We start from the raw sequence: 19,746 nt of genomic DNA on the forward strand, positions 1-19,746 counted from the left end.
CACACACACACACACACACACACACACACACACACACACACACCCACACGCGTGGATGCATGCACTCGCTTTGCAGAGAGCCACAGCCGAGGGATCAAAGCTTGAGGAGTGTCTTAGGGACAAGTGATAATGTGTGTATGTGTGTGTGTGTATGTGTGTGTGGATGTGCATGAAAATGGGGGCTCAAGGTCAAAGCAAGCACATGGTACAAACACAGCAACACAGGCAGGTGGTCCAAAGCGGACAACCGCATCATTCAACGAGTCACGATCTGACTGCTGAAAACTAAACTCTGCTGGGCCTCTTTAACTTTTAACATGTTTTGAGTTTATTGTCAAAATACACCAAAAAAAAAACTTTTACCAGGCCAAGAGCTGCTCAGATGGTGCTGGAAACATGAGGAGTTGTTAAAGACAGAACCTAAAGGCTTTTACAGCGTGTGAAAACGGAGCCAGAAGGGTCTTTACTTCTGTGTACTGAATCCACTCAGTCCGCTCATTTTGGCTCGAAAACTGCTGTGGGAGGATTTTTCTGTCAGCCTCCCGAGAAACCTGCTGATAATGTGACACCATTAACAAGCTGCCGGTGGTCGGTAGGTTACAAAATACACCAGTGATGCGTTCATTTCATTTTAATGCTAACTTAATGAGCTGGGGAATTTAACGCTCATTGTTATCTGAGAAGTGCAACAAAAGTCAGATTTCTGTCGGGATACAGTAGTGATGCTTCACTCCAGTCTCTTTTATTAGTTTGGTTTTTTGATTTGTTTCTCACTTGGATTGCAGTTTCATTGTTAGTGCATACACTCCTCAGGACTCATTTGGCTCTGGTTCTGGTTAGTAAAAAAAAAAAAAAAAAAGCAATAGGTAGTAAAAATACTAAATATTTTTACTTTATATGTCCAGCCATTGCATCTTGAAATTATTTAAGGTCTATTTTAACACACAAATACTCAAGTTAGTGGAAAATCAGCTTTAGTCCATTCTTCCTTTGTTGGGAGCAATCTCATGCAAATTCACATTCAAAACCAGTGTATTATTACACCAACAGGTTGATTAATGAGGTTTAAACAAACTGGGCCTTAAACCATCGTTTATAGCAGGTGAAATATGGTTATAAATATAAATAATTCGCCAATTACGTTGCTCTATCGGTGTACTTTTGTTTCTGAGCGCAGTTTACACACCTCACCACTGTTCCGACGCGATGTTTATGTTGAATCGCCATAAAGAAGTTGGTTCTTTTATTTTGAAGGCAGCTTTATAGGAAGTTATTTACCTGACGTACGGTGTGATGACGTCATGGATCTGAAAAACAGGAAAAAAAAATGCGGATCTTCTGCTCCTTCAGTCCGTCACTGTTCCGCTGCTGGAAAAACTGTAAGTCCGAATAAACGCTAATTTTAATCAACCTTCTCTAGGAGTGACAGGATTTATTCTTTAGAAAGAGTCGGAAAACAAATACTTGGCTTAGAGAAAGCGAGGCCCAATTAGAGCAAATTGCACAACTTTGAGTCAGCCTAACCTAGAGCGTATGGTTGCTGTGATTTTCTCAACTTAAGATAAGCGATGAGGAAGTGCAGAGCAAAATAAAACACTACCAGAAGTGGGCATTTAATTTTTCTGTCAGGCAGGAATTTCACTTCTGCTGTGCTAAGAATAATTCTTACCTCAGACACCCTGTTCACACATTTTCCTAGTCCCTCGCGCCATACAGTTTGACACAGAGTTTTTTCATTCAGCCGTAGAGCTGGCTGCTTGACTTGGAAAAACGAAAAATTAGCGGATCGCTGGTGTCTACCTGGGCAACACCTTGGCCATGCATGCAATTTAGAGGAGGGGGTTTTCAAAGTGTGGCGTCCTGTCCAGGATGTACCCCGCCTCTCGCCCGAAACGACCCCGATAGGGACAAAGGTGTACAGAAAATGGATGGATGGATGGATGGATGGATGGGTTTTCAAAGTGTGGGGCGTGTCCCTCCTTTAGGGCGTGACATGAGGGAAAGTAATAAATAAAACAATAGCAGCACAAAGTAACTGAAAACATTTAGCCAACTTCACCACGCCTATGCCAGAGACTAAATGGATATATTTTTAAAGCTCTGGTGAGTTTGGACAAGAAAAATAAAAAATAAAATAAAATACTTAAAAAGTATGACTACGATTGTTTTAAGTCTGAATTTTAATGGGCTGAATCTGAAGGTTCTCCAAAACCACGGTGTCGTCTGTGTAGCATAGTTGATTCTGCACACAGCTATATCTGCAAAGCCTCAGGAGGAAGCCGAATTACCCACGCAAGTACAAGAAGATCATGCAGGCTTCATGCTGAGAGACCCCAGGCCGGGATGCTAACCACTGCGCCGCTGCACAGCTCATGTTTTTAAATGTCAAACTGAATCATATTCCAAAAAAAAAAAAAAAAAATATTATTTTGTTTTCTGGGAACATAGAAATATGAATTTGTTTTTGTTTTATTTCTCTTAACAAAAAAAATGCCATCCTTTAAGTTTTTAATCAAACAGCAAATAATTCAGACATATTTGTTTTTCTTCACAAGACAACAAATGAAAATATCATCTGTCTTCTTTTTCCATTTTCACAAAGGTCACTGCACACGTCTGTATTGCAGATTGCAATGTTGCTTTTTTTCTACTAAAGGAGTTTCACTTCTCTGTTTTCAAAAGCTACTTCCTTCTGTTTGACTGTTTCATATACCAACTTTGTGCAGTTGCATTAACAGAACTTCGTGCTTCGGGCCAATGTCCAGTGTTTTCCAGTCTTCAAATCCAGTTTGAAGTCTGGATTTAGGATCCGTGAACAAGTTGTAGACTCTGCAAGGTAACTGGCCTTTAAGTTTACAATCAGTGTTTGTTTTTTTTATTTTTAAATGGCAGGAAGTTTGGATGACTTTGAGGCCTGATTGCAGCTTTTTTGAGGACAGACAGTCACACGAGGGGTAAGTGAGCCATTGTTCATGTGCGACATGAAACAGATGATTGTAACTGGCTTATAGCTAACAGAATATCAACAGAGAGCAGTTCCTTCCGTGATGTTTGGGTACTTAATTAAACTGTCTATGAAATCCTTGGGTTTAGAGAAGTCTTATACGATAAATCTCCATATTTTCTGTTGTAAATGTGTGTTTTAAATGGCAGCAACCAGTGCTTGTATCTCTCTGCAACAGTGCGTTTAACCAGATGAAGACAAGTCTGCACAAAGTGGTTGATTCATATGACAGAACGTAACGTCACTTTCTTCCACACGTACCATTTCACATGTTGCCAAAACAGCTCAGTTTGTGTCGTGTGTAAACAGTTGTTTGCTGTGTCCCTTACATAACTTTTTACAATCTGACTTTCTCAGCTGTTCTCTTCTAAAATATAAATTTGTAGCGTAAACTCCGAGTAGCTGTTCTACCAGCAGTTTGTCCCACCCGAGCCGAGAATCTCTGCAGCTCCTCCAGAGTTGCAGAAATTACTAGTTCGGTGGTCAGTATAGGTGGATGGACAGTTTAGCTGTAGAGTTGGGAAGCTAATGTACAATTTGTAATTATGTTTTACAGTAAGGATTGTGTTGTAGCGTTCTAATTAATGATGGTTGCAAACCCCCAAAACTAACTTTTTATTATTTCTGTTGTAAATAGATTGAACTGTGGATGTCAGATTTTGTTGTTATAAGAATAAATATCACCAAATCTTGTGATAAAATCTGAAGCCCAAACGGCCGATCTCCAGTTTCACGTTGCGCTCCAACAGAACGGCGTTCAGTGATAAGTTCAGAGTTGGGGATGTTGGTTTATATCCTAACTCGTCTTCACAGTTCGTCCCTCGCCTCTCGGCTTTGTTTCTTGGTTTGTTTATTCACTAATGTTCTCTAAAACATTTGAGGCCTTCAGGGAGCAGCTGAAATCACACAAATTACACACAAAAGACTCTGTTGTGATGGTCGTAGCTGACCCAGTGATGCTGACTGTCTGCAGAGCCCTGAGATGGAGGACGCGTACAGTGAACTTTACCAGCAGTTTCTTCGCCTCAGGTCGTTGTGCCTCAGACAGGCATCTCTGCTTCACCGGCTCACAACAGCCCTGCAGAAACAGCAAGGTATGAGTTTTCATTTCAATGCTAACCAGCAGCGCTCCAATCACTCAAAGTAACCTGTAAACAAACATTTGTTTTGTCCAGGGGTCTCTGTTTCAGAAGTAGAAGTGAGCGATCTGATTTCTATCCCGGTCCAGTGTTCCCATGAGGTCCCTGCGTTTCTGTACGAAAAGCCTCAACCGCTGACGTCTGCGGGACCAGACCCCACGCCGCCGCACGGGGCTGAGCACGCTTCCAGAAATGTTGGCTGCGCCTCCGGTGTCCTTGCTGAGGGAATGTCGAAGCTCAGCGTGAACATGCCTTGTCAGAGGAAGCAGGATGCGAAGACGGAGATGTTGAACCCGTTCGTGTTCAATACGGAGTTCTCGAAACTCCACGCAGATTCTCCCAGCAGGTCAAAGCCTTCAGAACAAAACGGCCCTGGTGAACGCAGAGCTCCGTACATGGTGAGCGTCTTCTGCTCAGAGATGTGTGGTTGTTGTTGTGTTGTTTTTGTAAAGTTTTGATCTGTTTCAGATGCCGATGACGGATGGAGGCCTCCTGAACCTGTCTGGAGGAGCCATGATGTCTGAAGTGGCGATGCACTCGCATGTTTGTGACTTCTGCCAAGCGGTTTTTCCCGGAGACTCGACCACACGAGGAGAGTTCCTGCGTCACCTTCACACCCATGTCACATAGACCAAAGACAAACACTACAGTTGAAACGTATTTCCTCTCTGTGGATCTCTTCATTTCTACTTTTTTTTTGTTTGTTTTTTAGGTCAATAAATTCGCTTTAATGTTAGAGAAAGAAACCCTGAGCAAAAAGCAAATTTTAAATGACAATTTCTTTTATTAACGTGACCTGTCATGCTTCCTTTAACAGGTTATATTAGATCTATGGTTGATACAAAACATGCTCAATACATTTTTTTGCACAAATTCTTTCTCTGATAACGAGATTTTAGTCTGCTCAGTTCTGAGCGGACTAAAAACAGAATGAGCTGTTTTAGGGTGTCTTGTTACTTTAAATCCAAATAAGCTACTGCTGACCTCAACTCAACATTTGCACTCGCACGTAAAAATGGCTGCAAACAGACGTGCAGTTGCACAACCAGTACATCTTTGAAAAGCAGAAGTAGAGCCTCCTGCACAACCAACAACAATGCAGCAAGCTGTTTCTAAATTTTAACAACAAAACACTTGTCTTTTCCAGTAGCCATTGTAGATATTGCAGTAAAAACCAGCTGACCAGACGTGCTGGAGCTCAGCTGGGGGTTGCTAGGTGAGGGGTGGTGCCCACTGATTTGTGACATTAAATTCTGACAAAAAAACAATCTGGAGGCTGCATTCTGTGTTTAGTCGAGTCATGCTTCATAAAATTTGTTACAAAATGTGGAATGAAATGAAAATATTTAATTCTGACAAATAAGCAAAACCAGAAGAAATCTGAAAGGGGGCAAATACTTTTTCAAATTACTGCAGGTCTTCTCTCAATGACATTAGACTGATACTGTGATGGTGCATGCACACCTCTGGTCACACAACCTCTGGGAAGTGTGTCATTAGCTATAGCGTGAAATGAATAGGAACTGGTTGTTAAGCATTAGCTGTGTGTGAGCGTTGTTTGAAGTGTTTTACTCAGGGTTTTACTTGTCCTTTGCATGTGGGTGTAAATAAATTTTCAATTGAACAAAAATCTAGAGACATTTGTCTCATTACTGGGAATTTATGTCATGATTTTGACATGCAGGTCTTTGGCAAATGACCCCAAATCATCTGCATCAGGAACAAGGTTCAACGAAACATAGTTATTAACTCAGGTCCTTTAACTGGTTTCTGATTTGCTGGTTTTCACACGGAGCAGCAAACTGCTCCATAGAAAGCTGGAGATCGGGCTCTGATAAACAGAACCACAGCATCTGCAAAGAGCAGAGACCCAATCCTAAGGTCCTCGCCTTGACTGCGCCTAGAAAGTCTTTCCAGAAGTTATGACCAGAAACAAAACCGACTTGTTTCTGGTCGGAGCTTGGGCCATGCTCTGCCCATGCGGACCAATCTCTGACTGTGGTATTGACCCGGTACTGGACGCTGCTGTGGTGGTCCGGTACCAGGCCTCCTGTGTTCTGGAGACCTTTGGATCTCTGTGGCTCTTATCTCCTCCATGTTTGTTCTTATGGAGACTCCTTGTCTATGAGAGAGCTCACTAACACACATAGGTGTTTGGAATCGTGTATTAATTACTATTCTGTGTTTTTCAGTGATGTTGTTATTGTTATGGGTTTTTTTTTTGTTGCGGTTGTTTCTTGGTTTTGTGTTTTGCTCTCTTTCTGTAGGTGTAGAAGGAGATTTCTAGGTTGTCTTCTTGTACTCTCTTTATCCTTCTTTCTCTATTCATATCTCTTTGTCTTACTTCTCCTCCTTTCTTTCATCTCTTTATCACACAGTGATGGAAAAGAAAGGGCAATAATGTTTTAAACCAAACCAAGTGGCCAGTGGGAGAGCATCGCCGGAGCTGCTGCTGTAGTTATGTAATTTCTTGCTTAATTTTTAACAGTCCTCAACAATCCTTGAAATGTTGAGGTAATCTTATATGTTAATTCATACTCTGCTTACTTCAACTGTCCTTGTGCTGCTTGTCATCGGATCGGCTGTCTGCTGCTTCGCACTGTTACTGAAGAAAGAACAGGAACTAAAAATAGATGCAAAGATTAAACTCCAATTAGCAGCGCTGACAGCTGAATGACGATAACGGCTCCTTTACTGCTGCCAGATTGATTTTATAATCAGACGTTGAGATCTTGAACACAATTTCTGTTGTATCTTCAAGATCAAAAGGTATTTATCATTACAGAACCTTTACAATTAAATGACAATCAAAGCGTTAAACACAGAGTGAAATGTAAATGATTGATAGATGCAGTCAAGGTTAATTAGATTAATAATCATAAACCAATCTGAAGGGCGAGTTCATTTTTCTTGGAGTTATCTTTATTATATGTTAAAAGCTGATGATTGCTGTATGTTTCACAGCACTGCATTTTATTTTAATTGACAAAAATTACTTGACAACATGAACTTAAAGACAGTAAAACACAAGTGAAATTTCTAAGATATGTCAATGAGAACTCGGTGAGCTCAGTGAATTGTTATAATTCATGCAGTTTTTAAGCATAAATAACTTGTTAAAGGTCAGGAACTCAGAGATATTTAGACTTTGACTATGCCATTTTTTAGCCTTTCAGATGTGGATCTACAGGTGTTCTTTCATGAGTGTAAGGTCTTTTTTTCAAAATCTCTCTTTCTTACTGTTTATTCAATGCCATGCTGTTTTTTTTAAATTATGTAAAACACTTTGAAATGCCTTGCTGCTGAAATGTGCTATTCAAATAAAATTTGATTGATTGATTGATTGATTGATTGATTGATTGATTGATTGATTGATTGATACCATCGATGACAGTCCAGACCTTCATGCTGTCGGCTCCATGTGTGTCACTATGATACTCTTTTCCTTAAATCCTCTGTTGGTTTTTTACTAGAAGTTGCCACACTTGTAGCTTTACACTTTTGAAAAAGTTTCTCTTTTGCATTGTCAGTTCATATAATATTTTTTGTGGATCAAAAGGTTTTTTTTTTTTGGTAAATGTCAAACAAGCTTCTGTGTCATTTTTATTCAGCAGGAGTTTTGTCTTTGGTCCCATTGATGCAGTTTTTGCCCAATCTCTGTAATTTTTTGGATTTTGTTCTTGTTTCTTTTGTGGCATGCAGAGTTTGTAAGGCTCTCTTGTGGAAAACCAGCTGCTCCAGAAACGCTTCCCTACTGTTTCATCTTTTCTCCATTTCTCCTTTCTTTTTTTGAGATGTTGATGTTTGACAGGATCTATTTAAGTGACTTATAGACTGTACTGTTATCAGGCCTGGGTGTAGTTCATAAAAATGAAACAAACAAACAAACAAAAAATAGTGGTTACTTCTGTTAAATCCAGCAAAGTTATTTTAAGAGATGTGGAAAAGGAGAGTTCACATAGGTGAAAACTCCAATCTAAGGTGTGTATGTGCTCTGCAAAGAGAAGGCGTGTATGATATTAAAGCGAACACCATGGAGAAATATGAATTTTCTTGCAAGTTGCGAAGGTGTTTCGGTGCGGATGAGCAATCTTTCCATCCCCACAGGGCCGTGACGCTTCATAACGCTTTGGACTTTTTGAACTCGTTTTGTTGGGACTTACTTTAACTCGCGCAGTAGTTTTAAATCCTACAGAAGAATTTGTCTGGTTAGTACCAGGTTTGCTCTTGGGTGTCGTTTTGCAGTCCGATGACTGCGGATGACATGAGCTGCGATGATGAGTCACAGCAGCATCGAAGCGTCAGTGCAACGAACAAGACAACAGCAGAAGTGTTGCTGGCTGAGTGACGCAGCTCCTGCTGCCTCATCCACACTTCAGAGCTGTTAAATTAGCAGGAGGAAAAAAAGTCACTCTTGGTAGAAAGAACTACAACACTGACTTAAATCATTAAAGTAACATTTATTAGGATATAACAAAATAAATTATCTGTCTTGCAACGTACACTGAGGATGATTGTAATGCTCAAGAGACGGGTAGGTGTAACCGATGCACAGCACGCTACCTCACTGATAGTTCTGCAATTAGTCTACAAAATCTGTTATATTTATAGCCGTCGACATAAGCTAACACCTAAACTCTGCTGCCGAGGCCGGACGGGGTGATGAGTTTAAAATAAGCTGCTGCATCAAGAGAGAATAGCATCATTTAGTCTCTCTGAACCTCTGAGTTTTCCTAAAATACAAACTGAACAAAAAATAATAAATCACCTCCCCCCCAAAAAAAATCACATCTGTCTTTAAAAGACACAAAAACATTACAAACGGATCAACTTACAAGTCAAAGACCCTATTTCTGAACAAGTGTGTCAAACATCCTTTAAAACGAAGAACCTTTCAATGTAGTTTTAAATGCAGTGCTCCCAACAAATGTACAGTTTAACCTTTAGTGACATTAAACTCTGAATGGGACAAAGTCAGAGTGCGCCCAGACTGTGTCGCTCCAAGCCTCAGTGTTCTGGATTTAGCAATTGGATTAAGAAAATAAATACATGTACATAATCTTGGGGATGGCAAAATGGATTAAAAAAAACAAAAAACATCCAATCTGTTATTTGTGCAGCAGAAAATTGTGTGTTTATGACAGAAGTCAAATCTGATGGATGAGCTAACGAACTCGCTTTTTGAAATTTTAGTCAACACCGACTAAAAAAGAAACACTTTTTAGCCTCAACATGCAACGTCTTGCAAAAACATTCATCACACTTTAAATGTTTTCAGATTCTGGAGCCACAAACTCCAGTGCATTTCAATAGGATTCAAAATTCAATTCAGTTTCAAAAATACTTTATTAATCTCACAGGGAAATTAAATCAAATTAATTTTATTTTATGTGATAGACCAACAACATGTAGTGCTTGATTATCGCAGATTGCTGATGACTTTCAAAATTCTTTACTAATGAAAGTTAGAAAATTTGGCACAAATAGTTAAAAAGAAATTCAGCAAGTTGAGTTTATAAAAATGCATAACAGACTTCTCAGATTTTCATTTGTTAAAAAAATTAAATCATGTATTACTTTCCTTTTAATTGAGTAATTAGGAAGTCAAACTTTGATTTTTGTAGCACCTCTCAAAATAAAAACTAAGTGTTTTTATTTAGTTTTTAAGTAAAAACTAAATAAAAAAATCTGGCACATAAAAACATGCCAGATTAATAAAAACTGTATCAGTTGAGGTTTTAAAGAAACCACTCAGCAGCCCCAGCTAAGGTTTCAAGAGAATATGGAAAAGGTGATTTCTCTCTGTTTTAGTTTTCAACTTTATGTGGGGCTCCATCAACATGCTGCCTGTCATGAGAGGCACTTCTTCATTGTATGGTATATTTTGTTGGTCTATCACATAAAATATAAATAAAACAAAATAAAATGTATAAAAATGTTCAGTAGTATGAATATTTTGCAAGGTGCTGCATGTGTCAGTCTCCTCTGAGTTAGTTTGACCTCTACACTTCTGACCTCTGACCTAAACAAAGCGTTTTCCTGAGTGAATAGCTCCGGAGCCTTAAGCAGCAAATTGCAAAGCAAAGAGATGTTTGCTGAACGCGCATCTCCTCTGCAGTGTCGCTCAGTGTGGAGGAACTTCAGAGCGTCCGTTTCCCAAAGTTGCAGTGCCCCCTGCTGTGTGAAGCGCGTTTCATCTGTGGCAGGCGGATCCTCCAGCGCACAGCGGCACTGGCAGCAACATAAACATTTTCCCTGACAGAACACAGCTAAACTCTGCAGGACACTAAAACAGAGACGGGGTTTCCTTCCATCTAACAGATATATAAAAACAGAAACATTTAGATCTTAATTTACAGCGGATTCGTTTACAAGACAATGACGGGGCCTATTTAGTCAGATCCTTGCAGAGTCTTAGATTTACAGTTTGAGTTGGAGTCCTCTCTCTCTGAGCACAGCTCCCCTGACGGGCTGCGGGTTTCACTTTCCTCTGTGGTTGGAGGTGATGGTTGGCTCTTTGGTGACACAAGGGCTACTGCTCCGGCACGCTGTCATCGAGATCGCCCGTTCCACTTTGATGTCATGGTCTGGGGGGAGACGTGGGTTTGAAAATGAGACTAGCAACAAAAGTTAACTCAAACAGGAAGTATGTAATTGACCGCTACAGAGCAGTGTTTAGGTAAAGGCTATCAATAACAACTTCGATGCTGATCTCAGTGACTGCAGCGTTGAAATTACTGGCTTTTCACGTAGTGGGGGCAGCAAAGCCGAGCATAAACACCGTTTAGAGATCCCATGCAGCTGGTGTTTAAAAGCTTTGAATGCTAGTTTGGGGGAATTCACCAGGAAGTTCTCCCACATGCAGTGTAGTCGTCATGGTTTATGTGACCAATGCAACCTGGTAGCAAAATGTCCCCAGGCGAGCAGAGACAATGGATTGATGACTGAGTAAAAAAAAGAAAAAAAGATAAAGCAGAGAATACACAGAACTAAAGTTTGGGTTCGCTGTGTAATTATATGAGAGAGGCAGCAGATTAGAAGTAAGATTAGAAAAACACATTTTACAGATTTTTTTAAAAAAAATTATTATTTTGTAATTAAGAGCAACAAATAGTTATAATTATTACAAGATGCACCAACCAGCATATGTTTTTCTCTTCAGCATTTATGGGTCTTTCCTATAACCTGTTGGGAGCCATCATTAATATTCAACCAGGTTCAGGACGTAAAATTATTCCTCAGTGAGCTTAAATCATTAATGTCTTGTTCGGTGTGACAAATACACCAAACATCGGTTTTGCTCTCAGATCTAAGATGACCTTCATCACATGTAAAGCAGCGGCAGGATTTTTGGTGACTGTGCAGTTTGACGGCTGCTGCAACAAATTTTATGAATGGTTACCCTGCTGACTCAGTTTCCTTGACCTGCTCTCCCTCTCTTCTCTGATAATAAGAGCATTAACACCTGCAGCTCGTTGTCCATTTATTGGAGGACTGATATCGCTTTCAGACGCCACTCAGCAGCAGCCGTAAACTTCCACTGTACAGAGAGAAATTTGTTTTTAAATTTCCAGTTGGCACGGGGTGACATGTTCAGGTGCTGTACGATTTCTGACTACTGGCTGGGTCAGACTGTTGTGTGAGAGTTACATAAGCAATTCAAACAATTCACATAAATTGAGGCGGGATGCAATTTAGTGATATTAAGCATAACTGGTGATGACATTTTCTAGTATCTGGTGTTTAGATCATTTTATTGGTGCTGCTTTAGCCAAAAAGTGCTTTGAAAATAAATTACATCAAAATTTTCTGTACAGTCTTTTCTACTCCATCTACTGTACTTTAAATACTGCTCACAATATCATATCATTCACCCTCTGACCTCTAGATGGCAGCAAAGTGCTTCTTAAATGATTCCTAGTATGTGTAGAATATGTGACAACAGGCAACTCAGCAGCATTATGACTAGAAGAAGTATGAGGTGGTTTTCCCAACAGTAGTTTCAACCTTATGTATGTATTAAAGTAGTGGCTAACATAGTTAGCATTAAGCATTAGAACGTAGTTAAGTAACTCTTAACATTTTAGAATGGCTGCCAGCTTTTCTAAGATGTTCCCTAACAGAGTCTGAATGCCGTTAAAGATAAAGCTGGATTTTTGTGCTGTATTTTATTCAGCCTTCCTGTTTACAACTCAAATTCCTGCTCTCTCTAAGCACACAGCAGGCTTGTTCTAAACACCTCTCTAAACAGATAATAGCTAGTTTAAATTCCTCTACTTGTTGATACTTGTTTGCTGGTAGCACTTCCAATCGGTCCTTTCACCGAATACAGAAAGATCCAAGTTTTGTTTTTTCTTCTGCCTGGTCGCTGATCAGAGCCAATTAAGCTGAAAACTGACTAATTCCAGTTCCAATCCTTGTTCTCATTTCTGTAGTTTTAATCCAGCAGAAACAAAGCAACTAAGCAAAAAAGGTATAATCTCTAAATTGTTTTAAATCTTCCATAATTGGTAAAATAACAATGTAGTTAACAGCTAATTCAGCCAGAGAAACAAATCCCCACAAAGACAGTATTTACCGGTTTATTCTCTGTGTTGCTCTGTGACGCTCTGTGACAGTGGAAAATGGGTTACAGCTGAACTTGTGACGTTAAGAGGAAGTGGGAGAAAGTTGAGATTAATGAGTGCTGCACATGAGGGAAACTTGAATGAGTGAGAGATAAGCAAACAGGAGCATGACAGATTGATGCCAGAGATGAAACATATGTCATGTTTTGTTATTTCCGCAGTCCTTTTGGTATAGGGAGAGGATGTATTAAAAAAAAAAAAAACACTGTGCCATTTCCCTGCCCACAGGTTTTATTTTTGTACGCTGTCGCTTGGTGAGTCAATGCAACGCCCCTCCAATTACCTCCCACTCCATCGCCCCCACGCCCCATCCATCCCGCCCTGCAGCCCACGCGCCTAACACGCTCTGACGTCAGTCACTGCCGAAGCAGGGAGGGGGGTCCGATTCTGTCGCCCACAGAGTACTTCCTATCCCCCCTCCCCTCCCTCCACGCCTCCTCATGTCTTTGCTGGCTTCCTTCTCCGTTGCTTAATCTCTTCAGCTGACGATCGCAGCCCAGAACGACTAGCTCTGCCCAAAACACTTAGTTTTTGCTTGTGATGCATCACAAAAACTAACAAGGTATTAAAGAAGTGCAATAACAGAGTAACGCTTTCCCTCTCTCGTTTCGTTTTTGTTTTTTTGGTCTCCCTCCCTCCTTTGCCCTCCTTCTCACACTTTTTCCTCTTAGCCTCCTCGTTTCCCCCTTCTAACTTTTCTCCTTTCTAGTCTACAGCCTGCTGGAGTTTAGCTGTGAGCGGTGGGAGGCGTCACCTCAGAGCGATTCTGACTCACTGGGGTTCAAACTGTGGAGCTATAAAATATTCATTGTTACTGGAGGTTAGGAAGTCTCTGTCTGTTATTCAGTTCTGCCCCACAACCATCTGATTCCCTTTTTGAAATTATAGTTCACGTTTTATCTTACCTGCTGAAGATAACTCTGGCATCTTCACTTAGAATAAATCTACAATATCTGGTCCCGAGGCTCCAGCTAAGAGCGAGTCTGAAGCCGGACTTCTACCATTGTAAAACAGACCCAATTTCATAAACATCATACGGGTTTATGCAAATGCCAGTTAATGCACGTGATTTTATTCATTTATAGAAAAAAATATTGTTCACACAGGAAAAGGAGGGAGGAGGTAGTGCACCAAGAATGATATTCCCGTACTGAAAGACAAACAGGTAAAGCATTTTCAGGAAGAGTAATAATATAAAATTATAAGTAAAGCAGAAGAACAACGTTTTAATAGTGCATTCATTTCACCTCAGCTTGGATCTGTGAATTAGGACATATGTTGCAAGTCATAAAAACAGCGAACTTTGTATTTTATTGCATAGAAGTGTTAATTACTAGTTTATAAATGCAACTTTCTTTGAATTTTATGTGTACAGCAGCCAAACTATATTCTCAACTCAGGAATACAGGGCAAATTGAGAGTTTTCAGGTTGAAATTCTGACTTCATTGCATGTTTTTGTTTTATTTTGAATGAAAATCCCCCATAAAACTCACTTCTGAGTACAGAGGCAACAAGCCATGAAGGGAATGGTGTGTTATTCGTTTTCAAACATGAGGAAAACAAGAGGATTTAATGCAAAATCAAGTTCTATCACATGTTTAAGTGTGTGTGTGGACTTAATGTGCTCCTGGTTCGAATAGCGCACGTGTGTTGGGATAAAGGATGTGAAAGTTACAGTCTGTCACCGTGGAGTACAAAACTTTATCCCATGATGTCAATATATATTTCTCCTCAATTGATCCTCTGAGAAGGACATTTCACCTCTACTCTCAGTTTCAATCATTCATCATTATGAATTTTCATCTGTTAAAACAACACAGAATAATATTGATATTGAGTCTTTGCTATAACATCTGACTTAAGCTCAGACTGTGCCTGCTACTTGTCCTTTTAATGACACTGTGTCTTCTTTTGCCTTTGAAACAAATAGCAGCTCTAGAACAGTATTAATCCTTCACTTTCCTGCTTGTAAGTTACTTAGGCCAGAAACATGTTTTGTTCTCGGTGCGTTTTTGGCACAGGAAGGTGATTGTTGGCTCGTTGCCTCATACCTAACGATCGGCGCTTTCTGTGTAAATAAATACCAAATGAAAATGGTGGCGACAGTCTAAGGCGTCATGACTTCATCAGCAGAACAAACCACTGCAGCTTTTATTTCTGTCAAAACGGTAAAAGACTGCTTTGATCTTGGCTTCTCTAGCCTCAAGGACCAAATACCTTTGATTTATGGTAAACGAGGTTGCTAAGAGAGTTTTATACCGCAGGTCAGATGTTAACTGCTTATCCGTCTCACTTCAAAAGTCCCTTTAAACGTGGGTAAGATGTTGGTTGGGTTGAACTGAAAAAGTCAGAGACTTCTTGAATATTCCTTCGTAAATCTTTAACCATCCCATTTATAATCTACCCACTTTCAAATTGAAGACTTTTTTGGAATCACATTTGTTTATGCCTTCCAGAAATTTAGAAAATAACCCCTAAGTCATTCCTCTACCTTGTAGTAACAGGTTTAATCTATATTGAACAATCCAGGTATGGGAGTCTCTGAAAAGTCACCTGCCGAGTGAGTTCCCTCTGGCCCCAGGCTGAGTTTCCCCGCCCGGTCATGTGACACCATCCGAGCCAATCGCAGGCCTTCGTCCATTAGAGTCTGCTGTATTAGATGGCGGCTCCAGCTGGCGGGGTTCGAGGCGTCAGTGTGGGGACGGGGGGACGGAGACTGGTTGCACTGGGAGCTGGAGTCTAACAGAGCAAACAGAGCTCAGCTCAGACTGTCTTTTCTTTCTTTGTTTTATTTTAAAATAACTTCTAATGTAAATTCAGTGTGGAGCGTTACCAAGCGATACGCAGTCAAGGCTCTCTGCAGACAAGCTGTCTTCATCTGCTCTCTGAGTCGCTCCTTCAGATCCCTCCACTCCAAGGAGCGATGACTCAGACACGATGACCTTAAACACACCACACAAGCCCGCTCATGAACGACTACAAACGAGGAGACCAGATGAGCTCTAATAAGCAGCGGAAACAGCAACAAGGATTCACCTCGTGTCTCGCTCTCTTCTGAGACAAACCGCTGCTCTCGTCAGCATTTGACCTGCAGCAGAGACAAACATGAAGATGAGGTTGCACCTCTTGTTTTGGAGCTTTGAAAGTGTATTTTAACTAATTTAAAGTAACAAAGTTCAAAGTGGAAAGTAAAAATCATCAGAAAATCCCACATAAAACTTAAATTGACAAATTGCGACACTCTACCAACAGGGAAGAGTGTTTGTTACACTGATAGTTTTAGCTGAACTGACTTTTCAAAACATGAGTATGTGATTTTAAAAAGGTTACATTTTTAAATGTTTAATTTACAATGGTAAAATTAACATACAAACAAAAGGGAAGAAAACATTTAACTTTAAATTTCTAGAGTTTTAAATATAGACCCAGTCTTTTACATTATGAATAATTGGAAGGTTTCTTGGTTGATGTTTGCTAAAATCTTTTTTAATCTCAAAAGGTTTTCCTAAAACTTGTATAGAAATGCAATCATGAGTGAGTTTTCAATGAATATTTTTGTTACTGTGAGTTGTATATTTCTGTGTCCAACTCAACAACATCTTTCTGGAAACGGGCATAAAGATGTTTTTTATAGCGTAACATCTTCCCCTCCTTCAGATTGAAACTGTGAGACTAATACTTCGCAGTGCGGTTGCTTAAATTGATACTAAAATTCTACATTTTTGTATTAACTCAGCATCTTTGTGTCAAGTTCTAATTAAGCTACATTTGCATCTTCAGGTACTGGCACAGAAAATACCACAGTAAATTAAAGTTGTGGAAAAGTGAAAATACGTACACAAAGAAACGTCTGTTGAGGTCTAAATGTGGTTTCAAGGTGTTTGGGGTTGCTCAGATGTGCTAACCAAAACTGACTTTTAGCATCAGGGGATTTACAAGCTGGAAAAAGTTACTTTGTCAATGTATATGTATCAGGGCTGGATAGAAAGAAGCGCAGCCCTGCTTTGAAAATGTATGAAAAATGTATCAATAGATGTCCAGTCTTTGCAAGGAGTGAGGCGTGAATGTCACTGAAATACTTACCTTGCATGTTTGAGTGTGGAGGTGTAGGCACATTTCCTGGCCACCTGTCGAGCCAGAGAAAAGAGCTCCACCCGTCTGAGCAGGAGAGCGTTGTCTCTCATGCAGAACTGGGCAGCAGCTTCATTGATGATCAACTGGGGAGGGAAAAAAAAAAACAGTGCGTGAAGGACTAATGGGTGCTTTCAAGCAGGCAGCTTTAGTTTTTCTGAGTTTACCTCGTGGTGTGTGAGCTGCTTTCCCTCTCTCCTCTTGGAGTCGAAGCGACCATAAATGAGGCTGTATTTCCGGATCTCCTCCTCCTTGTTTGCATCCTGCGAGCCCATTCTGAAGATGTGACCCACGGTTTTTGCCATTTTCTTGTTCATCCTCAGCAGAGTCTTTACCTCTGTGGGGTCTGACCTGGGCAGGGTCCTATAGAGTCTCTCCACACTCTCCACCACGGCCCTGGCCGTCTCCTCGTCCAGCTGCCCTCCTGGCCAGGCTGACAGGGTTACTGGAGCGAAGGACGCGGAGGGCACTGGAGATGTGGAAGGACCCGGAGGACCTGCGGACAGGAGAGGTGGGCTGTGCGGTTCCTCCTCGGCTCCAGATGCAGAGGCAAGAGCGCCATTCCCATCGGGGTCTGGGCTGAGCCAGTGTGGGTCCATGGGGGAGAGTTTTTCCCTGTAGTGTGTGTCCGGCGGCTGTGGCGACGCCTGGGAGCAGGGACTTCTCGGACTGCCGCTGTACATTGGGGTGAGACATGCCCGGTCCTCTCTCTCACAGGGGGAACCAGGTTGCCCGTTGCTCAGAGCCTTTCTGTGCCCGCCAGCTGACCCACTGGAGCCCGTCCCTTCGACTTTGAACAGCGGGATCCCCCCAAGAGGGACATTAGCGACGGGCTGACTGAAAAGGGCAGGGTTTGCCGCCCAGTCGCGGAGAGCCTTCTGCAGCCTACGCACATGCAGCGGCTTGGTGGCCATGCCAACCAGGGCCATGATTTCTAGGAACTCCTCCTCGGCAGCCTCGCAGAGCTGTTGCACGTCGTCACCGCCTTGCTGGATGAAGGTTTCATAGTAGGCCAGCAGGTTGGCCCTCTGCAGCACCCGGTAGAGTTGCAACTCCCCAAGGGTGCGTGGCAGAGACATAGCACACAGCACTGGAAAGGTCAAACAACGGAGGGGAATCGCATGAACCTGCAGAGAAAGAAGTACTGGAGACGTTAGTTACTAAAGTGAAGTCTCTGGCATGAGGTCCAAACATAAGTTCAAAAGCTTCTCCTTTGCTTTCAAGAAGTTCCTGAAGTCTTGTGCTCTAAGCAAAAACCTCTCTCTATTTTTCATGCATGCCTTTTCTCATACAACTAAAAGTATTTAGATAGATATTTTTTCTTACCTTTTCAGGTTCCTTGTGAAGATCTGTTCCGCCTAAACTGGGAATATATTCTCTCCAATGTCACGGTTCGCAACTCCCGGAGCGAAACTGACAAAGAAACACAATATCAGCCAGTCTTTGAGACAGGAGCAGCACACGTTCAGACAGGAATTACTTGGATCACTGGCTCCTCTCTAAAGCTACAAGAGGAGGACACCCTGCTCGGCGTCACATCGCGCTTATTATCCTATTCGTTACTCTTACCTCTCGCCGAGAGCCTCCACGGCGCAGATTTGCCGTAGTAAATCCCCTTTGCGTATCGCTCCTCGGCTGATATCACTGGCAGAAATCCTCCTCCGGCGCACCGTATTGGTTGCTGGCTGCCTTTTTTGCCGTCTGTGTGGGCTGGAGAATGACGGGGGCGGACTGCAGCACGCCATCTGACCGAAAAAGAGCCTTCCTCTCCCGGTAGAGAGGCGGCTTTCAAATTGGAGATGTGGGTGGTGGTATAGTGGGGGCTTGAAATTAACCCTCATGCGTCTTCGAGATTAGTCCTTCATGCAGAGGCTTCAGGGGATTCCCGGAGGTTTACCGTGTCAAAAAGACCCTCCAACTAAAGAGTCATCGTGGAGACTCGCCTTTAAAATGGCCAAGAAATGAGGGGAGACTGCGTTTCATTCTTATTATTCTTAAAAAGACGGAATTTCACAAACTCCACCGCATTTTACTTGGTATTTAAATTGATAAACACAAAGTAGTAAAGTGGAAGGACAATGATTTGGATTAAATAAAATATGTATGTTTTGCAAATAAAATTTGAAAAGTGTGGCGTGAATTTAGATTCAGCTGAGGTCTTTGAGATATATCTGTCAGTGTTATGCATCTAGAGAATGAAGATTCTTAATTTAATTTATTAAATTTAACTCTGGGCTTTGACTGGACCATTCTAACTCTCATCTTGCCAGTGTTAATAGAATCAATTGGAAATAAATGGTCCCTGAAATTGAGACATGTCATTCTGTTTTGAATCAAGTTAGCAAAAATAAAAAATAAATCATCAAGTTGGTAAAGAGGGCTAGCCCTGTTCTACTCTGAGTCCTCTGGAGATAATTGTACAAAAAAGAGGGATGTTTGTTTTACAAAACTTTGATCAGCTTCCGTGACCCTTCTGGAGAAAAATATTGCCACAGCATCATGTTGCCTTCACCATGTCTCACTTTGGATTCTGTTGACAAGGTGACAGCAGAGTAAGTTTTCCATCACACAAACACTTTGCATATTATGTTAAAACGTTAAATTTTCCATCCCATCTGACCAGGTCATTTCTCTTTGCTTGTGTCAAGGTGTAAAATGAAAGTAACATGGCTTTTGTTCTACAAATAAACTTTGTTCAGGGGTGTTTAAGTGTCAGAGTAAAATGTGTATCATATCCCAATTAAACACAACAAAGTTTAGGATTGCAAGGTGACAAAATGTGGAAAAATTGAAAGGTTGCAAAAGCTTCCAGGCCTTGGTATAAATAGCTTTAGTACTACATTA

The 19,746-nt window shown here is 41.1% G+C and overlaps 2 protein-coding genes across 4 annotated transcripts; one reads left to right on the plus strand and one right to left on the minus strand.

Annotated features, from left to right (window-relative positions):
- Positions 1-1,284: 1,284 nt before the first annotated feature.
- Positions 1,285-5,014, plus strand: LOC103144297 (uncharacterized). 2 transcript variants are annotated; one of them, XM_007561209.2, is made up of 5 exons: positions 1,285-1,379; positions 2,893-2,954; positions 3,978-4,098; positions 4,180-4,541; positions 4,612-5,014. In XM_007561209.2, exons 3-5 carry the CDS (start codon positions 3,987-3,989, stop codon positions 4,771-4,773), a joined length of 636 nt encoding a protein of 211 aa, XP_007561271.1. In that variant the 5' UTR covers positions 1,285-1,379; positions 2,893-2,954; positions 3,978-3,986; the 3' UTR covers positions 4,774-5,014. The 2 variants fall into 2 exon arrangements, with proteins under 2 accessions (XP_007561271.1, XP_007561272.1); XM_007561210.2 differs by lacking the exon at positions 2,893-2,954 and adding an exon at positions 2,727-2,836 and having other exon boundaries at positions 1,304-1,379.
- A 3,569-nt stretch (positions 5,015-8,583) lies between these two features.
- On the minus strand, positions 8,584-19,732 carry LOC103144298 (NGFI-A-binding protein 2-like). 2 transcript variants are annotated; one of them, XM_007561211.2, is made up of 8 exons: positions 18,472-19,732; positions 18,229-18,315; positions 17,070-18,029; positions 16,855-16,988; positions 15,808-15,859; positions 15,605-15,713; positions 15,325-15,510; positions 8,584-10,730 (listed from the first exon to the last, which is right to left on the minus strand). In XM_007561211.2, the coding sequence occupies exons 3-8, from the start codon at positions 17,979-17,981 to the stop codon at positions 10,624-10,626; spliced, it is 1,500 nt and encodes a 499-aa protein (XP_007561273.1). In that variant the 5' UTR covers positions 17,982-18,029; positions 18,229-18,315; positions 18,472-19,732; the 3' UTR covers positions 8,584-10,623. The 2 variants fall into 2 exon arrangements, with proteins under 2 accessions (XP_007561273.1, XP_016531474.1); XM_016675988.1 differs by lacking the exon at positions 18,472-19,732 and having other exon boundaries at positions 18,229-18,450.
- Between the last annotated feature and the right edge of the window lie 14 nt (positions 19,733-19,746).

Source organism: Poecilia formosa, unplaced genomic scaffold (genome assembly GCF_000485575.1).
Source record: "Poecilia formosa unplaced genomic scaffold, Poecilia_formosa-5.1.2 Scaffold124, whole genome shotgun sequence".
In the NCBI taxonomy this organism is placed as follows: Eukaryota; Metazoa; Chordata; class Actinopteri; order Cyprinodontiformes; family Poeciliidae; genus Poecilia; species Poecilia formosa.